This window comes from Trachurus japonicus, chromosome 6 (assembly GCF_045865225.1).
Source record: "Trachurus japonicus isolate A0001 chromosome 6, Traja_1.0".
In the NCBI taxonomy this organism is placed as follows: Eukaryota; Metazoa; Chordata; class Actinopteri; order Carangiformes; family Carangidae; genus Trachurus; species Trachurus japonicus.
Window position 1 is genome coordinate 26,496,742 of NC_140912.1, and position 18,936 is coordinate 26,515,677.

General features: G+C 41.9%; 1 protein-coding gene across 1 annotated transcript in view; it reads right to left on the reverse strand.

Moving 5' to 3' along the window:
• The window catches only part of elmo3 (engulfment and cell motility 3), a 29,503-nt gene extending 12,177 nt beyond the window's left edge, over positions 1–17,326 (reverse strand). The window contains exons 1-9 of the mRNA XM_085780056.1: positions 17,080–17,326; positions 10,829–10,937; positions 4,537–4,577; positions 4,355–4,427; positions 2,562–2,612; positions 2,255–2,424; positions 1,331–1,430; positions 1,079–1,230; positions 756–834 (exon numbers count right to left, since the gene is read on the reverse strand). Coding sequence (XP_085636182.1) covers positions 756–834; positions 1,079–1,230; positions 1,331–1,430; positions 2,255–2,424; positions 2,562–2,612; positions 4,355–4,427; positions 4,537–4,577; positions 10,829–10,906 — 744 coding nt within the window. The 5' untranslated portion in view covers positions 10,907–10,937; positions 17,080–17,326. The remainder of the gene's footprint in view (positions 1–755; positions 835–1,078; positions 1,231–1,330; positions 1,431–2,254; positions 2,425–2,561; positions 2,613–4,354; positions 4,428–4,536; positions 4,578–10,828; positions 10,938–17,079) is intronic.
• Between the last annotated feature and the right edge of the window lie 1,610 nt (positions 17,327–18,936).

The window sequence follows — 18,936 nt, forward strand, 5'->3', positions numbered from 1 at the left end:
GGCCGGGGTGTGTGGGACTTTGACCTCTGTGACGAAACGATCACTTGCTGCTACATGCATGTCTCTGAGTCAGGCTCATTTTGTTCAGGGTGCATTAGCTGTTGGGTTGGTCGCACTGATAAGAAGGGTGGGTTTGTTGATTTACTGTAAAAAAAAAAAAAAAAAAAAGGAAGTGTGTGTGTATATGAGTGTGTGTGTGTGAGAAAGAGAGAGGCAGAGAGAGTAACAATGAGAGACAGAGAGAAAAGAGATGAAGGGCTGAATGAAGCGACTGTTTCCGTACAATAAGAGAGGAGCAGGAACTGAACGCAGGGAGAGAAAGCCTCGACTGTCTGCAGAGAAGCTGATATGACCACACACAATGAGACGGATGGATCATTTCCAGCTGTCTCGTAGAAGTGATGCCTGCAGGACTCTGACTCCTGTCTACAATAATGCCCCACCCCCCGCCCTCGACTGGTGCAAATAAACACCCTTTACCCCCAGTCACATGCATGTCATTCCCAGCTCAGGGTGTCATGGCTTCTTCCCACCAGCACACAAACGTCTCATAGTAAAGAGTTAAGAAAACTGAAACTGAAACACACACACACACGCACACACACATAGTGGATTCATATTTACAGCCGCAGGCCAACACCGTCTACCAGAGGCAGACTGAAAGACCTATTTGGCTGCATGCATGCGTGTGAGTCTGGCCAGTTACAGCCACAAGAAGAAGAGGAACAAAGTGAGAGAGTGAGCAGCAGCAGCACCTGTCTGTCAGAGTCTCCTGCCGTCTGCAGCAGCGCCATGAGCAGCGCCATGGCTTTGGTCTGGATCTGTTGGTTTGTCCTGAGAGAAAATTAAGCGAGAAGGACGTGAGAGAAGCTCGCATTTTAATATTCGACAGCTGTGTGACAAGGGGCGGAAGAAAGGATAACAAAAAGCATATTTCACTACTTCCTGTTACAGAGACAATGGTGCTACCCATCGGTCTGCCACCTCGCCGCTCACAGAGGTGCGAACGCTGCCGTGTCACGTCTGAAATGGTATTTCGCAGAGAGTTCACATCACATCTGTCTGCTACTTTACTTACACCTGGAGGTGAGCGATGAGCCGCTCCATGGTGACTTCCTGTTTGACCTGCAGGAAGAGGCTGTGGCTGCTCAGCACCATGTTCTCCAGGATGTCCAAGGACACCTGCTGTATCGACGCATCGGTCGGCTTGGCGTTGACAAAACTGGAAATCTGAAAGAAGAAGAAGAAGGAAAAAAAAGACACAGCTACGGTCAAGTAAAAACAAAAAAAGGAAAATGAAATAAAGAAAACATAAAGTCAGATACAACACCTTCTTGATGAAGACAGACGACAGGTTCTCCCATGAAACTATCCCATGATCCATCAGCTCCATGAAGCCTGTCAGCGTGTGTGTCATGATCACGTTGCTCCTGAATGACACACACACACACACACACACAATCAGATGGACTGATTCCAATAATTCAAGCCCTGGCTTAAAGTATCAACATTTATACTAAGGATTGGGCTGACTGTGCTACTGTAAAGCTTATTAGTGTGTAATCTATTACCCTGGGAATGGTCCACATTACATCAACAAATAGGTTTTAACTGAGGAAGATATAATAAGGAACAAATAGAAAGAGACGTTGAGTCTTTCCCCTCAGTGTAGTCTCATATTTGTGGTGTTATATATCATACTAGAGCTGCAACAATTAATCGATTAATCACACAATAATTGATTATTAAATTAATCGTCAACTATTTTGATAGTCAAATAATCGATTTGGGTATGGGTTTTTAAGAAAAAAGTCAAAATTCTCTTATTTCAGCTTCTTAAATGTGAATATTTCTGGTTTCTTTGTTCGTTTTGACAATAAACTGAGTATCCCTTTGGTTTGTAGACAAAACAAGACATTTGAGGATGTCATCTTGTGGTTTGGGAAACACTGATTGATAGTTTTCAACATTTTTTTACATTTCATTGACCAAACAACTAATCGATTAATCGTTTAAATAATCGACAGATTAATCGATAATGAAAATAATTGTTAGTTGCAGCCCTGTATCATACACACCTTTTTTTTTTCTATGTCTAACTCAGTGGGATGTGCTGCTACATGTGCAGAAAAAAAACACTTTACCCTCCAGCACCAGTAATATCTATCTGAGCATCTGCACCCCCTCCATCCTATAAGGAAGGTATGCAAGCGCACACCTTGTGCACACACACACACACACACACAGTACTAACTCATTAGAGTCTTCTACTATCTTGACCAATAAGAGGTGTCCATCTCTGTTGATGAACTCCTGAGCAAAGGTCTTGTCTTTGGAAACGCTCGCCAGCTCCTTCAGTGAATCGCAGCGCACGCCTGCGTCTGAGCTCTGGATGCCCTTGAACAGGTCCTCTGCACATCGACCCTGCAAGAAGCGAAGAGACGATGAAATATTTCATCCATTGCTCTTCTTTAAAAGACTCAGCTGCTTGTAATGACACAGACTCCACAGCCTGGACATGTGGCTCATTCTGTAAATAATGTGCTGCAGTGCAGACTCACAGGTGCCTTGGTCAGTCTCAGGATGCAGCCGTTCTTAATGTCCTGGCGATTCTGCACCACAGAAACAAACAAACAACGCAGAGAGAGAGAGAGAGGGGACAAAGCATTTAAAAGCTGTTAAAAAGTGAATCTCACTCATACACAGTGACACTTGATGCTCTGGTCTGACGATTAAGTTCAAAGTTTGTGATGACGGTGCATGAGGAAGCTGAATCAGCGCTGCGACCCACAGCGACAGAAAGGTGTGAACAAACTAAGATACAGTTTGTTATGAAACTGCGGTGACAAATTTAGGTGATGAACAAAAACTCCCTGATCGATTTACCAAGAAATAAACAGATAAGTTTCTATACTGAGCCTCATGTATGCACGTATTATTACACAACACACAACAAGTGACAAAGAGAAGTGAAGCTTCAACCTCCTGTACGATAATGAATCATCACCTGTCTGATCACAACATCTACATCTGCAGCACTGACCTGAAACCAGGGTTTTACTGGTCATTTGTGCAATCAGTATGGAATATGTGTATAAAACAAAGCACTGAAAAAAACAAAACAACTAAAGATATGTACTGGGTGTAGGAGAGAGGCCTTAGATCACAAATAGTATATGAAATATAATGCAGCAAATAAAAGGAAGTTTTCAGTGCTTTTTATGACTGTGTTGTTCTATCTATCTATGTGGCAATCCCATTTCTCAAAAATAAAACTGACTGAAGTGAGATGAACACACTTTATCAGAGCTTTATCTAATTTGCAGTTTCAAAGTAACCAAGATATGAAAGCAAGAAATCACGTTAATATCGCATTGTTCCTTAAATACCGTGATAATGTTGTATCACAGGGCCTCTAGTGGTTCTCACTCCTATTTATGGGTATTACTGTATAAATATTTCCAACTTTGAGGAAATACATCAGGCTGTTGGTGCAGACTCACAACGAGGAAGGGTTTCTGTTTTGGTTTTTTTCTGTCTTAATGAGAAAGCCAGCTGTGAGGAACGACTGTAAAGACTCGTCCTCAAACCTGCTGCCAGGATGTTCCACTATCTCTGCTCCTTGAACCTGGACAGGACTTGGACTTTGGAGTTTCACATGGATGTTTCTGAATCAAATTACTGCTGAACGCTGGGAAATGATCTCACTCACTCACTCTCTCTTATTAGGCTGCCTCACACGATCATCGGGGAAGTAGAAACATCTGCCCTCTCTCACAGCTTCAAAGGCTGCTGCACCTTTAATAGAGCTAAAAGCAACACTCAACACAATCAAAGCGTCTCTCTCTCTCTCTCTCTATCCCTCTCTCGAGGATTCCTCCGGTGGCATTGTAATGACTTCTACAGTCCTGCCTTCACCTCAGAGGAGGGGGAGGGCTTCCACCGTCAACCCCTTTCAAAAGACGACACCTGACACCAAGAGGATGAGTGCAGCTCTGACTGCTTTTCTCTTTTTCTCTCTCCCTGTGTCTCCTGATTTTCCAGCCTCACACTCACTCTTTTTTTACGATGCTGCGAGTCCTGAAACGACTTCACGGACGTATTTCTGGTTGCGAGGGAAATACAAACACAAAGCAGACGGAGCTGACAGAGTACAGAGTCACTGCTGTGATTTGACATCTCGCAACAGAGATTTACATCATCCTCCTCGTCTTAAACTTAGAAACATCTGACTCAGGTTTGTTGCTCAATGTCTTCAAGATGTGCTCAGACGTCCACCACACCGATTCCCTGGTGCACACACACACACACACAAAGATATTTGTACCGATGCATGTGAACAGAAGCGACTCACGGATTCGGTGATGTACGTCTGGACTCCGTCAGCGTACTGCAGGGCGTAGTTCTCAGGACCGGGGAGATTCCAGCTACACAAACACACACAAAGACACATAGATGTAAGCAACACAAACACACACACATACAGTTGAATGATGTCAACGTAACCAGAGAAAGAAAGAGAGCAGAACAACTTACCCATCACACACTTCCTTTATTACAGCAAACAGAGGCTTTTTCTGTGAATGACAAACAATAACAAACATGATGTGAAGGTGAATACATTTCAGTGTTTCCACTTGAATTCTTTTCAGGCTCGACCGAAAAAAACCCTGAAGAGACGGGATATTGGCGCAGTCGGATTCGGTCAGGTGGCGCAGCAAGCAGTCTGCAATTTAATACTGTATATTGGGGGGGTTAGGATAGGATAGTGTAATGGCAGATACCCCCACCTTTTCTGTTCAATATAAAATGAGGCTCCCACATGCTCAAGCTTTACACTGCTGTCTTCTAAACAGACAGGTCCTGTGATTTTCAGCCTACAGTGGGCATGACAGCTGACAATATCACTCTTATAGAGGGTATGCGTTTACGTCACGTTGCCCTCGGCAGTGGACGTTCCACAGCGACTTCCGAGTACCGTGACGTCACGTGCATACCCTCTATATTACACACACACTCTCTTAAATATGAAAGGAGGCTGAAAAAATCCCAGGCCATGTCTGTTCTGATGATACAAGTCAGCGGCCCTGAAATGTGTGTTTCTCTTCTATATCACACACTCTACATCTCGGAGGCGACGTCTTTCCACATACAGGCTTTTTCACCTTTCAAGCGGGCAGAGCTCCATGTGAAACAGTAGGAGAGAGAGACAGAGCCAGAGACCGAACACCGGAAGGAGAAGCAGGTCAGACGTGCACGAAAAAACAAGCGTGTTGCTTTGAGTTGTGAGCGAAGTTGTCTGTTGCCTGTCTGTGATATTTTTTCTTTTTCTTGCCGGCGCTTGCTACAAACCTTTCAGCAGTGGTACTCGTATTGTTACAAGGCAACGAAGCAGGTTGACTCACATTGCAGAACAGGTTCTCAAACGGACATGATTACTGGTATTGATTTCTGAATGAATGGATATGTCGCTTATTTTTTGCATATTCATTTTTTTGGCAATTGTAGGGCAAACACTGCATTTACGCATCATAAAAACACACACCTGCTGCTGCTGCTGCATGTGGGTCGTAACAGCAGGACTTCACAGCCTCCACCATCGGAGTATTTGCTCTGTCAGAGAAGCTGAACACATGCTTCAGTAATAACACGCTGTTATAGGATCACGGCACCACAGCTATTCTCGCTGGCTGCAAAACCCCTTGTTTGCCGAGGGAGAGGAAATCCAAGATCTCCCAAACACTTTCCGAACAATGTTCCCCTCCTCAGCGCCCAGATCCAGATCCACTCTTTGTACGTAAATAAAAGCCAGACTACTTCCATGTCTGACTCTCTGCTATCCTGCCATTAGTGGCCAGCCCGGCGGTCAACCAATCAAAATGTCTTCGGGTTGTGTGGTAGACCCAGTAAACGGTCTGTTATTAGTGGCGGCCGAGAAGGTCGACTGATCAGATGTGTTTAATGAAGACAGCGCGGCCAGCGAGGAGTTTCTGAGGGGTATTCCACTGGGGGCAGGAGGATTAGTTGGTAATCTACAATAAAAATATCTTAAAGGAAGAGAACGACGGGGCCGGAGGCATCGGTTTCACGTCCAGATGTTCAGTTGTTTACAACACACAAGTCAGGAAAATATATTTCTAGAGGTAGTTGAGCTTCAAAATGAGCAGTATGTCCCTGTGAATGAACACACACCCTTTGCATCTTGCGTAAAGAAGTACAACTTCCCCAAAGTGTCTGGGAAACACATGGAAAACTCCCCCACCATCAAGTTTGGTTAAAGCTGACAACACAAAACCAAAGGATGGGTTTGGGAAACCCCAGTGTTGAGTAGAAATAAATACATAAAAAAAAACACACACACACATAGCTGAGTCAATAATATGAGATATAACTGAAAAAAAAACTCATGATTGTGAATAATTTATCTTATTTTTATTTGTTGTATTATATATCATTTTAATTTTATGAGGGTTTTTCTTTCTCTCTATTCATTTATTTATTTACTTATTTGATTTATTCATTTTCTTCTCCTAACCCCACCCTCATCCTCTCTCTTGCTATTCTTCTTCTTCTTCCTCTTGTTCTTAATTAATACGTCTTAATTTTGTGTTCTGTTCTCTTTTTCCTCATATTGTTGTTGTCGTCTTGTGTGGGTTGTTGTCTGGCATCATGTCTCCTTCTGTTTGTATTGTCATGCATCATATGTATTTATTTTTGTTGTTCTACTAGCAAAAATATATAATTTTACTTTCACACATTGTCATTTCACTATCTTACCCAACTAATTAGGCAGCCAGGACGGTAACATGTGGCAGCGTCGGAAATTAGCGGGGACCATGGGCCATTTGGCCCCAAATTTTACCAAGAATGCCCCCAAAAATCATGATCCTGGGGCCAAAATTGCCCCCAAATTTTCAAAACAAATATATTTATATCTATACATTATCATAAATTTATTTTCATTAATTTACCGTCGCGCCTCATTATTCTCCTGATGTAAACGAGATTGCGCTGATACGTGAGAGTCATGTGACAGCGGGGCAGTGCTGCAGCTGCTGTGCTGCGATGGACCTGATCAGACTGGCGGTGGCCCACAGTGAATCCCCCCGAAAGCCCCAATAAATAATAGCCTACATCGACAAAAAGTTAAGTGGCAAGTTGCACCTTTTCGTCGGCTTATTATTTGCAGGGTTTAAAAAAAATAATAATCTTATAACGTCACTGCAACATGCGGCTCTCAGTCCTTGTCGGTGTTGTGTAGTTAGAGCTGTGTCTCCCTCCTGTTTCCCAGGTAGGAGGGGGACAATAGCCCACTTAGGGCTGGGTGATAAAACGGTAGAAATTGTGAAATAACTTTTCCTCAATAGAAATATGAGACATGGTCGATAGGTTTCATTCATCCATGTTTTGGCAAACAATACAAATAGCCAATGATATTGAGAGTTGCGCCGTGCCGAACCAATCATGTGGCTGGAATAGAGCCAGTCAACACGTGTATTTGTTTGGGTTGCTGCAGACGGGCACATCAGCTGACACCGCCGGTAAAATAAAAAATAAAAGAAAGAGAGAGAATGAATGTTGTCTCAAAAGAAAAAGTAAGGAGAACTCGGACGAGTGACTGAAAAGACGCATGGTGCGCAATGGGGACACCAGGCAGTTGGAGTGGACCGTGGTCACGGTGCGGCCGCTCTGCTGCTCACAGGGCCGTTACTAGGAATTCTGGGCCCCCTGAAAGAATACTAAAGTGGGCCCCTGCCCCCTCACGTTTCCACTTTTTTGCTTAGACTACGTATGTATTATCATTTTTTTATTTAGCCTACTTTGTTTTGATGCTAATGCAGCATTACTATGAGTATTAGTCAGGGTCTTATGCAGAATAATTCAGTTATACAAAGATTAGACTACTGGGGTTTTTTGTGGGCCCTACTGGGCGCTGCATGGGCCACTCAGGCTGCACTTGAAAATAAGAATTTTGTTCTTAATTTGCTTGCCTGGTTAAATAAAGGTTAAAATAAAATAAAAAATAAAAACTAGAATTATCATCACCTTTCTCCCCTATACAACGGCCCTGGCTGCTCACCCCAGAACGACTGTTGAGTTCACAACAGCCCCCCCACATCGCCCAGCCCTACCTACCAGTGATATTCTCATATTACTGGTAATATCTAATATCTAATATTGACCAACCATAACTTTATATAACCCATTATTTATATCGTTTATAGACTATGATAGGCGTTTATATAGCTTATAGTTTGTTATATATGAAATGGCCCCCAAGTATTTTGAAAATGCCCCCACTTTTTGGACTGTGGGGGCCAAAATTGCCCCCAAAACATTTTCTTAATTTCGTACCCTGACATGTGGAGCCTCGTTAAGCTAAATGCTCTTGCAAACTGGATAACTCTGATAGCAAGAGGGAAGAGTCAAGTCACTTTATGGAATATTTAATAATAACTTGTTGAGATTTAATCGTTTTTTGAATTATGTAACACAGTAAGCAAAATATTTAAATGACTGTATTTATATAGTGAGGCCGTCAGGATGCAAACAAGTGACCTGTTAGTGTAACAGTTCTTCTATCATGTTCCCAGACTTGGCACTGTTCAGCTATTGTAAATATGTGGTGCTGCAGCAGCTGTATCAAACAAGGCCAGAAAGGAAGTGGCGATAGTGACACACACCACAGCCACGCAGAAAACGTTTTTGTTTTTTTGGCCATAAATATTATCTTCTTGTTGTTTAGGTTTTTTAGACTAAATATAATCTGTCACTTTCAACAGTCAGTTGGTCTGTGTAGATTGAAGAGGAGTGCTTATTACAGTTTCACTGGTTCTCAGGACAAGGATTTCCTTTTTTTTCCTTAAATTTAATCAAGCTCCTCCTACAAAATAATCATTGTGCACCTTAATCAATGAGTGTAAGTTGTATCAAAGGCTGGCAATCAAATGAAGGGTCACTTTACAGTTTGAGCAGCTGCATATCTGATCACCGATCAAAGATAAACTAAGACACAGAGGAGATAAGATAACACTGTCTGATTCTCAGATCTATTTATACCCACATCATGCAGCATTAGTCTAGAAGCAACGTGACACTAACTAAGGGATGTGGTATGTACATAAAAACGCTTTATATCCTGCTGTAAACGGTTGAAACCCTGTGTCTGTGTGTGTGTGTGTGTGTTTGTTTATGTGTGAATCGGCCCTGTGACACTGCTGCAGATCGATTTCTCACACCGCAGAACACCTGAGCCAAAAACATCGGTTAAACTCACAGGGAACAGAAGCACGGATATTTGACCGATCTCTTTTGGTGTGGAGAAGATCGTCTCGTCTCTGTGGTCTGAAGAGAACGAGGCTCAGGAAGAGGAAGCGCTGCCTGAAAAAAGGCTGAGCTGAGGGCAAGACATTCCCATGGTGGTTCAGTGTCATAGCGTTCAGCAGCCGGCTGCAGTCTGAGAACACACACTCTGTCTGTATTTATGACTGACACATTAATATACTAGTTTTTATTATTATTAGTTTGTACTTCTGCTCGTACTTCTGCAGCTAGATCTGCAAGTGTCATTATTATTATTAATAGTAGTTAATAACTTCTTCAAACTCACTTTTGTAGAAAGGCTTTCCAATAATTGTAGGTTTATTTTATCAATGCATATTATTGTTTGGTTTTGGAGGCTACTGTTCTATTGCTTTACTCTTTTTACAGTTTTATGCTTATAACTCTATCTAACTATAGCAGAAGTAGCCATGGTTAGTCAAAGTAGTAGTATTGTTATTAATAGGATTATATCTGAACTCATCTCTGGTCAACGAAGCATGCATCACTGACTGAAAAGGAAATGTTATATGGGTTAAAATGTTAATTCTGTCTTTAATTTTATTTATTTTGTTGACTTTATTTTACTGCTTTGGTTTAATAATGTTCATTTATCATCTGTTATTGCTATAATTGACTAAACAAGTGGATTGATTGCTGCGTATACAACGTGTTGTGTCTGTGCCGGTCTGTGCATATTCTTGTTGCAGCACTACACAGCCAAACGCACAATACTGGCGGTGTCCACAGTGAGTGAGTCCGTCTGTTCTGGTCCAATCTCGTCAACGTGTTCATTCACTAGACTAGTGCCTCTAGCAGTCATGTCAATATTACAACTCGCGCACACCTCACGGCACCTCGCGTCGCGATGCGCAATAGACCGCGGCCGACGCATCAACCAGCCATGATGCGCTCGCGTTGTTAGCAACAAGTATATCACGGCTTTAAGTGCTGCTAATACACTTTTCAATCAATTTATATACAAATTCAATCAATATATTGTTATATTGTTAAGAAAATATATTATTTCTACTACTTATCAATATGCATCTACTAGTGGGGTTATACCAATTTTCAGTTTCACTATTTTTTCCACTCTCACAACTAAGACTCTGCAGGAGCTGCTCATGGTCTCTCTCTCTCTCCTCCCCCACCTCCTCTTTCACTTTTCTCAAACCCAATCGGTGGAGGCAGACGGCCCCTCCCACCCTGAGCCTGGTTCTTGCTGGAGGTTTCTTCCTGTTAGGGGGAGTTTGTTTTTCCTCGCTTCCTTGTTGCCAAGTGCAGCTCTCAGTGCCGAACTGTCGGGTTTCTCTCTATAATTAAGTCAGGTCTCAACCAAACCCTGTAAACTTTAGTGTCTCGGCGCTCCTCCAAATAAAGCTGAAATAAATTATTACCAACCACTTTAACGAACCGTACTCATCCATGTTTAAGTGGGTTTTTTTGGGATGTGAAACAGTGATATCTGTGTGTGTGTGTGTGTGTGTGTGTGTGTGTGTGTTACCTGGTCCAGTTGTATGAGCTGGGGGTAGGCCCCAGGCATCTGGATGGCGATCTTCACGATGTCCTTCTGCTGTGGCATCTTGGCACCTCTGGACTCCACCACTCTCTAACTGTGGATGATAAAAGAGATGAAACAGTCAGTGAAGAGTGAATCATAAATACCTACAATACCTGGAACATGAATAATAGGAAAATATGTCATGTTGCCTTCAGGAAAGTGGAATAAAACCAGTTCTCTACCCAAATTAAACAAGTTTTCTGTGCTGTTTCCACAGAGATAAGTGAAATACAGATTTGATGGGTTTACCAAAATACAAGACTGAATTTCTCAGGCTGGGATGTAAATCTGAACTCTAAACATGACATATAGGAATAAAACAAATGCCTGTGTGGATCTGTCCTTGGGAAACATGTACTATTAATCATTAAGTGATTTCATAACATGATAAAAGTTATAAAAGGACAAAAAGAGAAAAGAAAATAGGAAAATATTTCATGTTGCCTTCAGGAAAGTAGAATAAAACCATTTAACTGCTCAAATGAAACAGGTTTTTTGTGCTGTTTCCACAGAGATATGTGAGGAAATCTAACTTGAACTCCGTATTTGATGGGTTTACCAAAATAAAAGGCTGGGATGTCAATCTGAACTCTAAACATGACAGAATAAAACAAATGCCTGTGTGGATCAGTCCTTGGGAAAACATGAACTGTGCTGCTGCTGTGCCAAACTGAATACTCATCAATAAGCAATTTCATAACATGATAAAAGTTTTAAAAAAACCAAAAAAAAAAAACCCCGACCCAACCCAGGAACAGTTTCTCATGAACGCAGCCGGAGCAACTATCATTTTCAATATGAAGTTGTAGGACATTGTGTTCCTCTTTCACTGTGTGCGTTTTATGGTGCATTATTGAGTAAAGCTGAAGAGTGAACTGTCTGCACACGCACTCTGTGGATTGTTCACACTCCCCCCTCTCTCTCTCTCTGTCTCTGTCTCTCGGCTCCACATACACACTTCGTCTGCAGCCTTCACACAGCATTCCCAGAGGATACAGAAGAAGCTGTTGTTGTGCGTCCAACCCCCTCCTCACCACCACCACCACCCTCACCCCCCGCCCCCCCCCCCTCCTCCTCCTCCTCCCATCCCTTCCTCATCCTCGCTCAGTCTCAGCACATGGAAACAATACAGTTGGATCTGAATTCTTCTGTACACTCACGAGCTTGCGATGAAAGAGAGAGCGAGAGAAAGAGAGAGGGAAAAAAAGAGAAAAGAAAAAAGAAGCAGTTGAGCTTGTGCCTGCTTGTGTTCAGCGTGATTAATAACCCCCCCTCCCCACCCACCCCCCCTCCACCCCATCCTCTCGGCCTGATCTTCGCTCGCATAGTTTCACTGGGCTCACACACAGTTTATGGCAGGTTTCAAAGCGGTACTCCTGTCAAAACAACCCACACGCCTTCACACACTCTTCTCACCTCAATTTTAGCCCCGAGGCCGCCGCCTTCCTGAGGTCACAGACACTTTATTTTGTAGCAAAGGAATTAAAGCAGACGCACAACAACAAAACAAAAACATGTAAACACAACAAACAACTGTTACTTTGGATAAACTACATGGACGAGACGAGACGGTGAAGATAAAAAGACAAAAAAAAACAAAACAAGAAAAAAAAAAAAAAGGCCCTGAGGTGCTGAATACATTCTGCTAAATTGGCGCCGGTGCCAAAGGTCAACTTCCCTCCAAACAAACAACAAACAGCGGGTGGTTTGCAGCCACATTAATCTTAAAGGGATTTGAGGGGAATGTAGGTTTGTTTCTCGGGGGCAGATTATGACTCAGCAAATTCACGAGCAGCAGACTTGGGCTGGCTGCGGGTGGTGGTGGGTTTTAAGTCGAGTGTCTGTCTGAGCCGTAGACTGATGAACTGAAAATGAAAGATATTAGTTGAGCGTCGAATTATTGACAGAGATTGAAAAAAGGAGGAGGGGGAGGGGAGGGGAGGGTGGGTTCTGTGGTCAAATTGTGGCTTCTTCTTCTTACTATTATAATATCTAGATGCTGCAGTTTGTTTCCGCTCAGTTGTTTGGTTGGTCTAAACTGTTGTCTAAGAGGCTGGTGAGTTGGAGAATAAATGAAATCCTGAAAAACCTCTCAATCAGCCTCCTACACTGAGGCACAGCATTAAAAAGATGTTTAAAACTAAGGTATTCAATGATTATGAAACATTATAATAAAGTAAGTCAAGTATTAGTAAAAACTGAAGATAATGATGTAATAATTTATATAAGTTATGACAAGTCCAAACTAAATGCATTGACTATTAATGAGTAATGAATGTATTGACCTGTGTAATTAGCTTGGTACTGCGATGGATAGTCCAGTCCATTGCTATGTATGTGTGTGTATATTATGGATATTAACACACGTGTATGTATGTATATGGTATAAGGTATATAAGCTTGATAAATTGTAAGACTCTTGTTTAGATAATCTTATTTCTTACTCTCAGTTCAGTTTTTTTTTTTTTTTTTAAGTATATTTTTCGGCTTTTTGCCTTTATTTGATAGTGATGACAGTAGAGATAGACAGGAAATGGGGAGGCAGAGAGAGGGGGAATGACACACAGGAAAGGTCTGCCCAACGCGGGATTCGAACCGGGGACGCCTGCGGCGAGGACTGTAGCCTCTACATGGGGCGGCCGCTCTACCCACTGCGCCACGCACCGCCCCTCAGTTCAGTTTTTTTTCTCGTTATCTTGCTCTGTTATGTAACTTTCTTTCTTTTAAATAGGGAAGGCAAAATAAGCTGGGTTCGGCTTGAGCCGACGCCTTTTCAGCACAACTTGACATAGTAAATCTAAATTGTATGTATGTACAGTATTATGTTCTGTTGAATGGACGAATTAATATAAAAAACTACTACCGGTACTACTACTACTACTACTACTACAGCATCATACATGATACAAATACTTCAAAGCTTTGTGAATCAGTGACGTGCATTTTCACCCTAACGATGTTCCCATCATGCTCGGCTGTGCTGCTGTGTGTGTGTGCTTAAGGGCCAATTAGCCAGTTGAAGTTGTCACGCTGTGGCGCGGTGGCAGTGGTGGTGGTTAGCAGTAGCACTGTCATCGTGTCACAGCCAGAGGGGGTTTAGGTTCAAACCCCCCGGTGTGAGGCCTCTCTGTGAGAGGTGAGAAAGCGTGTGAGCGTCTAAGGATGTTTGTCGCTTGTCTCTATTATCGGTGCTTTCAGACGGACTCGGTTCTGGTTCTGGAGTCTCAAACCTTGGTGCTTTCTGGTGAACCAGCAGCGTTCACACCAGTTTAAGTGGAACCAAAGTGGGAGGACGTTAGTCTGTGTTACCCAAAATGTTTGCTTTTTTGCTCTCTCTGTAATCCTTCTTCAGTTTTTTAAGATTATTTATTATCTGGTCTGGTGTTGGAGTGAACCCAGCCTTGACCATCTCTTCCCAGAGTTCAAAGATAAGAGTTATTTTACTTTATCAAGCCCTAAAGCAGGGCTCCAGGCATTTTGCCCCTCAAATTTGGGACAGTGCAAGTAGATGTTTCATCTAATTGCACATGTGCAACTAGTAAACTGGCTGTTTATTTGTTCTTTTATTTTAATACTCAAAGAATCTGGACTCTTGTCATTACAGGTGGTGGGCCACGGTGTGTAAGGGTCATGATGAATGAAAGAGGAAATGTGAATATTTGTTTTGCAAGTCGATTTATGCCCCTAAATGTTCTGTTTGCGCTCTAGGTGCCACTGTGCTGCCCTGGCCTAAAGGGAAATTCATACAACTTGTTCTTTCTTGTTCTGCTTTCTAGCGTTTCTTGAAATTCTGTATTTGCTCAAATCTCCACCAAATATTTTGTTTCTTCATCAGACCAATGCAAAAAAAAATTTCCAGGTTGTAATCGCTGTCTTCTCCTCCTCCTCCCCCTTCTTGCTCGACCCTTCACGGGCTAGAATAAGACACGCTCACTGATGATGCCACGGTTCGCTGGGAAGAACCAACTTTTCAGGTTCAGAACCTTTTCTTTTTTTCGGTCTGAACGCGACAGCCGGTTCATTGGGTTCGGGATCCCTGCACACACAGATGAGCTAACAGATGGATGCAAACAGCCAAACTAAAGGTGGTGAATAATAATATCAGCATTGTTAGAGTGTAACTAAAGGTACCACTCACAGAAGTGACTGCATGGTTGGCTGCACATTAAAGACAATGCAATACATGTAGAGTGATGTGGTTTCACAATCAGCCTTTCGTGACATGGCCATTTATTTATTCTCTGATGACCTTTATATACATGCGATGATGAGAAACTATCATGAATGCAACCAAGCAGGAAGACGAGTCTGACTTTAGAAAATCATTTTCATGAACAGTAGGAGGCCAAAACTTAAACTAAATGTTTAAATAGAAGTAGATTATTTGTCCTCTTATATCATAAAACCAAAATTTACATATTATCCGCTGTTGCCAATACCAAACTCCATATGAAGAAGTCCTGGAGCTCATAAATCATCCAGAGGACTTCCACCAGGGACTCCTGGGTTTACCCACGATGACAACAAAGCACTATTAGCCCACATTCATCACGACCTGTCCGTACACGCTCCAGGCCTCATGTAATGCAGGATAGAGCTCAGTCTACTCTTCTCCCGTCATTACAACCAAAACCAACAACAAACTTCGGCTTTGTGCTCTGAGCCTCGACTCGTTTCCAAAACAAAAAACAAGCTTGGGTGAGTTATGTAATCTGCCTCATTAAATCATCATTCATCAAAATATATTTGACATTTAATCAAATTGAATGTCTGGTTATGCAACTTTCGGATTCCCATTCTTCTAATATACTGTACTGCTGTCAAATTATCCCTGTTAGTTCAGCTCATGAGTCTCAACAGAAAAGCTGCTGATTGGTAAAAATGTGAAAGCAGTTTGACGTTTCCTTTTCTTAACTCAGCAGAAGAGAGAGGGGAGGTTTCCATCTCAGTCTCTATGGAGATTAACCACTGAAGAGTGTGTGTGTCTGTGTGTGTGTTTGTGTGTCAGTCAAGAGTGTGTACCTGTCTGTGGAAGCTGAAACCACACAGTCTGGTCTGTACGTGCCTGCTTCTGCCTTAAAACAGAAGTTCAGATGTTGCTGTTAAAAAGCTGTCATTCCTGTAAGGATCATAAACCCTCGCTGCAATTATAAACTAACACAGGTCAATAAAAGGTTATTGTAGAGTCCAAAAACAAGCAGTCAATCAATGGGTGAGTAGTTGATTAATTGGCAATAATCTAGTTAATGATTTATGGTTTAAAGAGGAATTATGATTCGATACAGGAAGTTGTGACAGCTACAATACAGAAAACCTTAAATTAAACTTGGTCTGTGACTGTTTCCCGTCACAGGCCTGTCAGACCACACTGATGAGGTCATTTTGAAACCTTTAACTTTCATCTAAAACGAAAATGTCCACCACGCTCAGAGTGGGTAATGTGTCAGACTGTGTTTCTCTTCCTCTGACCACTTTGCTTCATTATTTAAGCTTAAAACTACAAGCACAGCCAGACCTTTTGTTAGACTTGTGTGTGTGTGAATGTGTCTCAGTCTCAGACCCCCTGGACTGACAGACTCCCCAACCACAACCTCCCTTGTGTGGACGTAGGAGTGTGTGTGTGTGTGTGTGTGTGTGTGTGGGTGTGAAGGGGGGGGGGGGCTCTCAGCTGCCTCAAATTCCTAACCTGACAGGGTAACCCCCTCCTCCTCCTCCTCCTCCTTACTCCTCTTCATCCCCCCCTCCTCCTTTTTTTTTTTTTTTTTTGCACTGTGATTTAACACAATCTTATGTCATATTTAAGAAAAGAAAAGGTTAAAATACATGCATATATACAGATATATATGTATATAAAAAAATATACTATAAATAAACACACAGTGACCTATTTATTACAGTGTCACTCCTCTGTTATGCGAGCAGCAGCAGCTGGACACTGGTGCAGCTGCGGTACAAAGCCATGTGCTTTGAAGCGAACGTTAGTAAATACATTCAAACTTTTCAAATGTAGCAAAATAGAACGTTGACCGTTAGCCGTTAAGTTTTAAAAAATGATATGTCGGTTGGTGGCAACAGGTTTATGAAACAGACGTTAGAGTCAGAAACAGAAACAGAGGTGTTTTTTGTTAGTTTTTTCCCCTTCTCCTTCTCTTTCTTCCTCTGACTGTGTGTGTGTGTGTGAGTCAGTGTCCTACCTGGTTGTGAAAAGACAAGTCGAGAGCTACTGTCCTGTAGGAGCCGCCGCCGCCGCCGCCGCTGCCACAGTCAGAGCGAGAAACATTTGCAGGCAGCTGTCGTCTCGTCTTTTAGCTTTTGCTTTTTCTCTTGTTGTTTTTTCAACCACACACAGTCAGAAGAAAGAAGTAAAACAACGGGTTCAGTTCCCGGAAGTTAGTTGAGGCAAGTAAAATAAAAAAAAAAACATCTGCTGAACCCGTCGGGAAAGCAGGAGCAAACTCCTTTGCAACAAAGTTTTCAGGAGTGATTTAGTTGATTTAAAAGTTCCGGGTTGGTTGGAGCGGTGCAGTCGAGGGTTCGAGTCAAGGCAGCCACATAGACTGTAGCCACCGTAAAACCAACAGCTTCCGGTTGTTACTTTCACAATAAAACAAGTTGTGGCTGATGCGTTTTCTTCTATTTTTAATTTCTTTAAAATATATTTTTCCCTTTTGTTCTATGATTTTTTTTTTCTGCATTATTCATTCTTGGTTTTATTTATTCTCTACTTTTGCACTATTTTTTTTTTTATTGTATTCCTTCTTTTATAATTCTGTCATTTTCCATCAATTTTTATATTCTACCTGTTGCTTCTGGTTTAACATTTTTTATTGCATCTCCTCTTATTAAGAAAATATTGTATTTATCCTTATCAGCTTATACTAACCCCTCCTCTGTGAAGCACTTATGTGTATTGTTTATTTAATTGCTTAAAATTGGTTCATCAATCAGTTGATTGGCTGCCTTTTTTATTTCTCCAGGATAGAAAACAATTAAACAAATGGTGAAGGGTTCATACAAAGGTAAGGTAAATAGTGCAATGATATAAATTCGAAATACCATAAATATGCATTCTACGTTGTGTGTTTACATTTCTATACATAATCATTTACACTCTTATATAGTCTACTGCGTGCAGGTTTTATGTAGACAAAAAAAAGTATGGGTATGGAGAGTTTTGTCTCTTTGTTTAATTTATAACCGACCATCCACATTTCCTTCAACCCTTTGAATTCATTACTGTACTGTCCTCTTCTTCCATCACTTGGACCCTTGAGAGTGTTTACGGGGCTTTTACTTTGAAAGAAAAACGACACAAGTTCCTGAAATTCTCGTGCTGCTCGTGCTGAACTGCGCGAGCTTTTCTTCCAAATTTCCAAGAAGTTGGAGATGAATTAAATCAAAGTTCCGGGTCGGGTACAGATGGTTACAGCCGCCCCCTGCTGTCCCCTCTACTCTCTCTTCTACTCTCACTACACACTGTTTACTGTAATTTTCACCACTTTCACACTCCTATTATGAAAATCATAGTATCTAACCTGCTGTAACCTCAGGGGGAGCAGGGGACCTGCATGCAAACATTACTATTCACTCTTTTCCCCTGTTCTGTCCATGGGAGAAACAAAATATGAGACATTTTATTGATGCATTTGCACCATTTCTTTAAAAATGCATGGAAGCAGCCAATGAATTTGATTAGTAAAATGAAAAAACAACACATATGGAAGTTATTTCTTAACATATCACAGGGATTTTGTGACTTTAATATAATATAAAACCATGGGAAGCAGACAATACCAAAGAATACCAAAGTGTTTATTTTTTTTTAATCATTTGATGCAACTACCGCCTAACAATAGTGAGCCTTGTTAAAAAAAAAAAAAAAAAAACAGTCTGCAGGATTGAGTCTCACACACCAGCGCACGCCACAGACATGATCCATTCAACCCAGGACTGTCCAACTTCCCTGGCTGCTCACAAACAAACACTGTCCAAACACAACGACTGGCTTACCGATCAAGACGCGCAAGAGTAGTAGCGACTAATATGTCCAC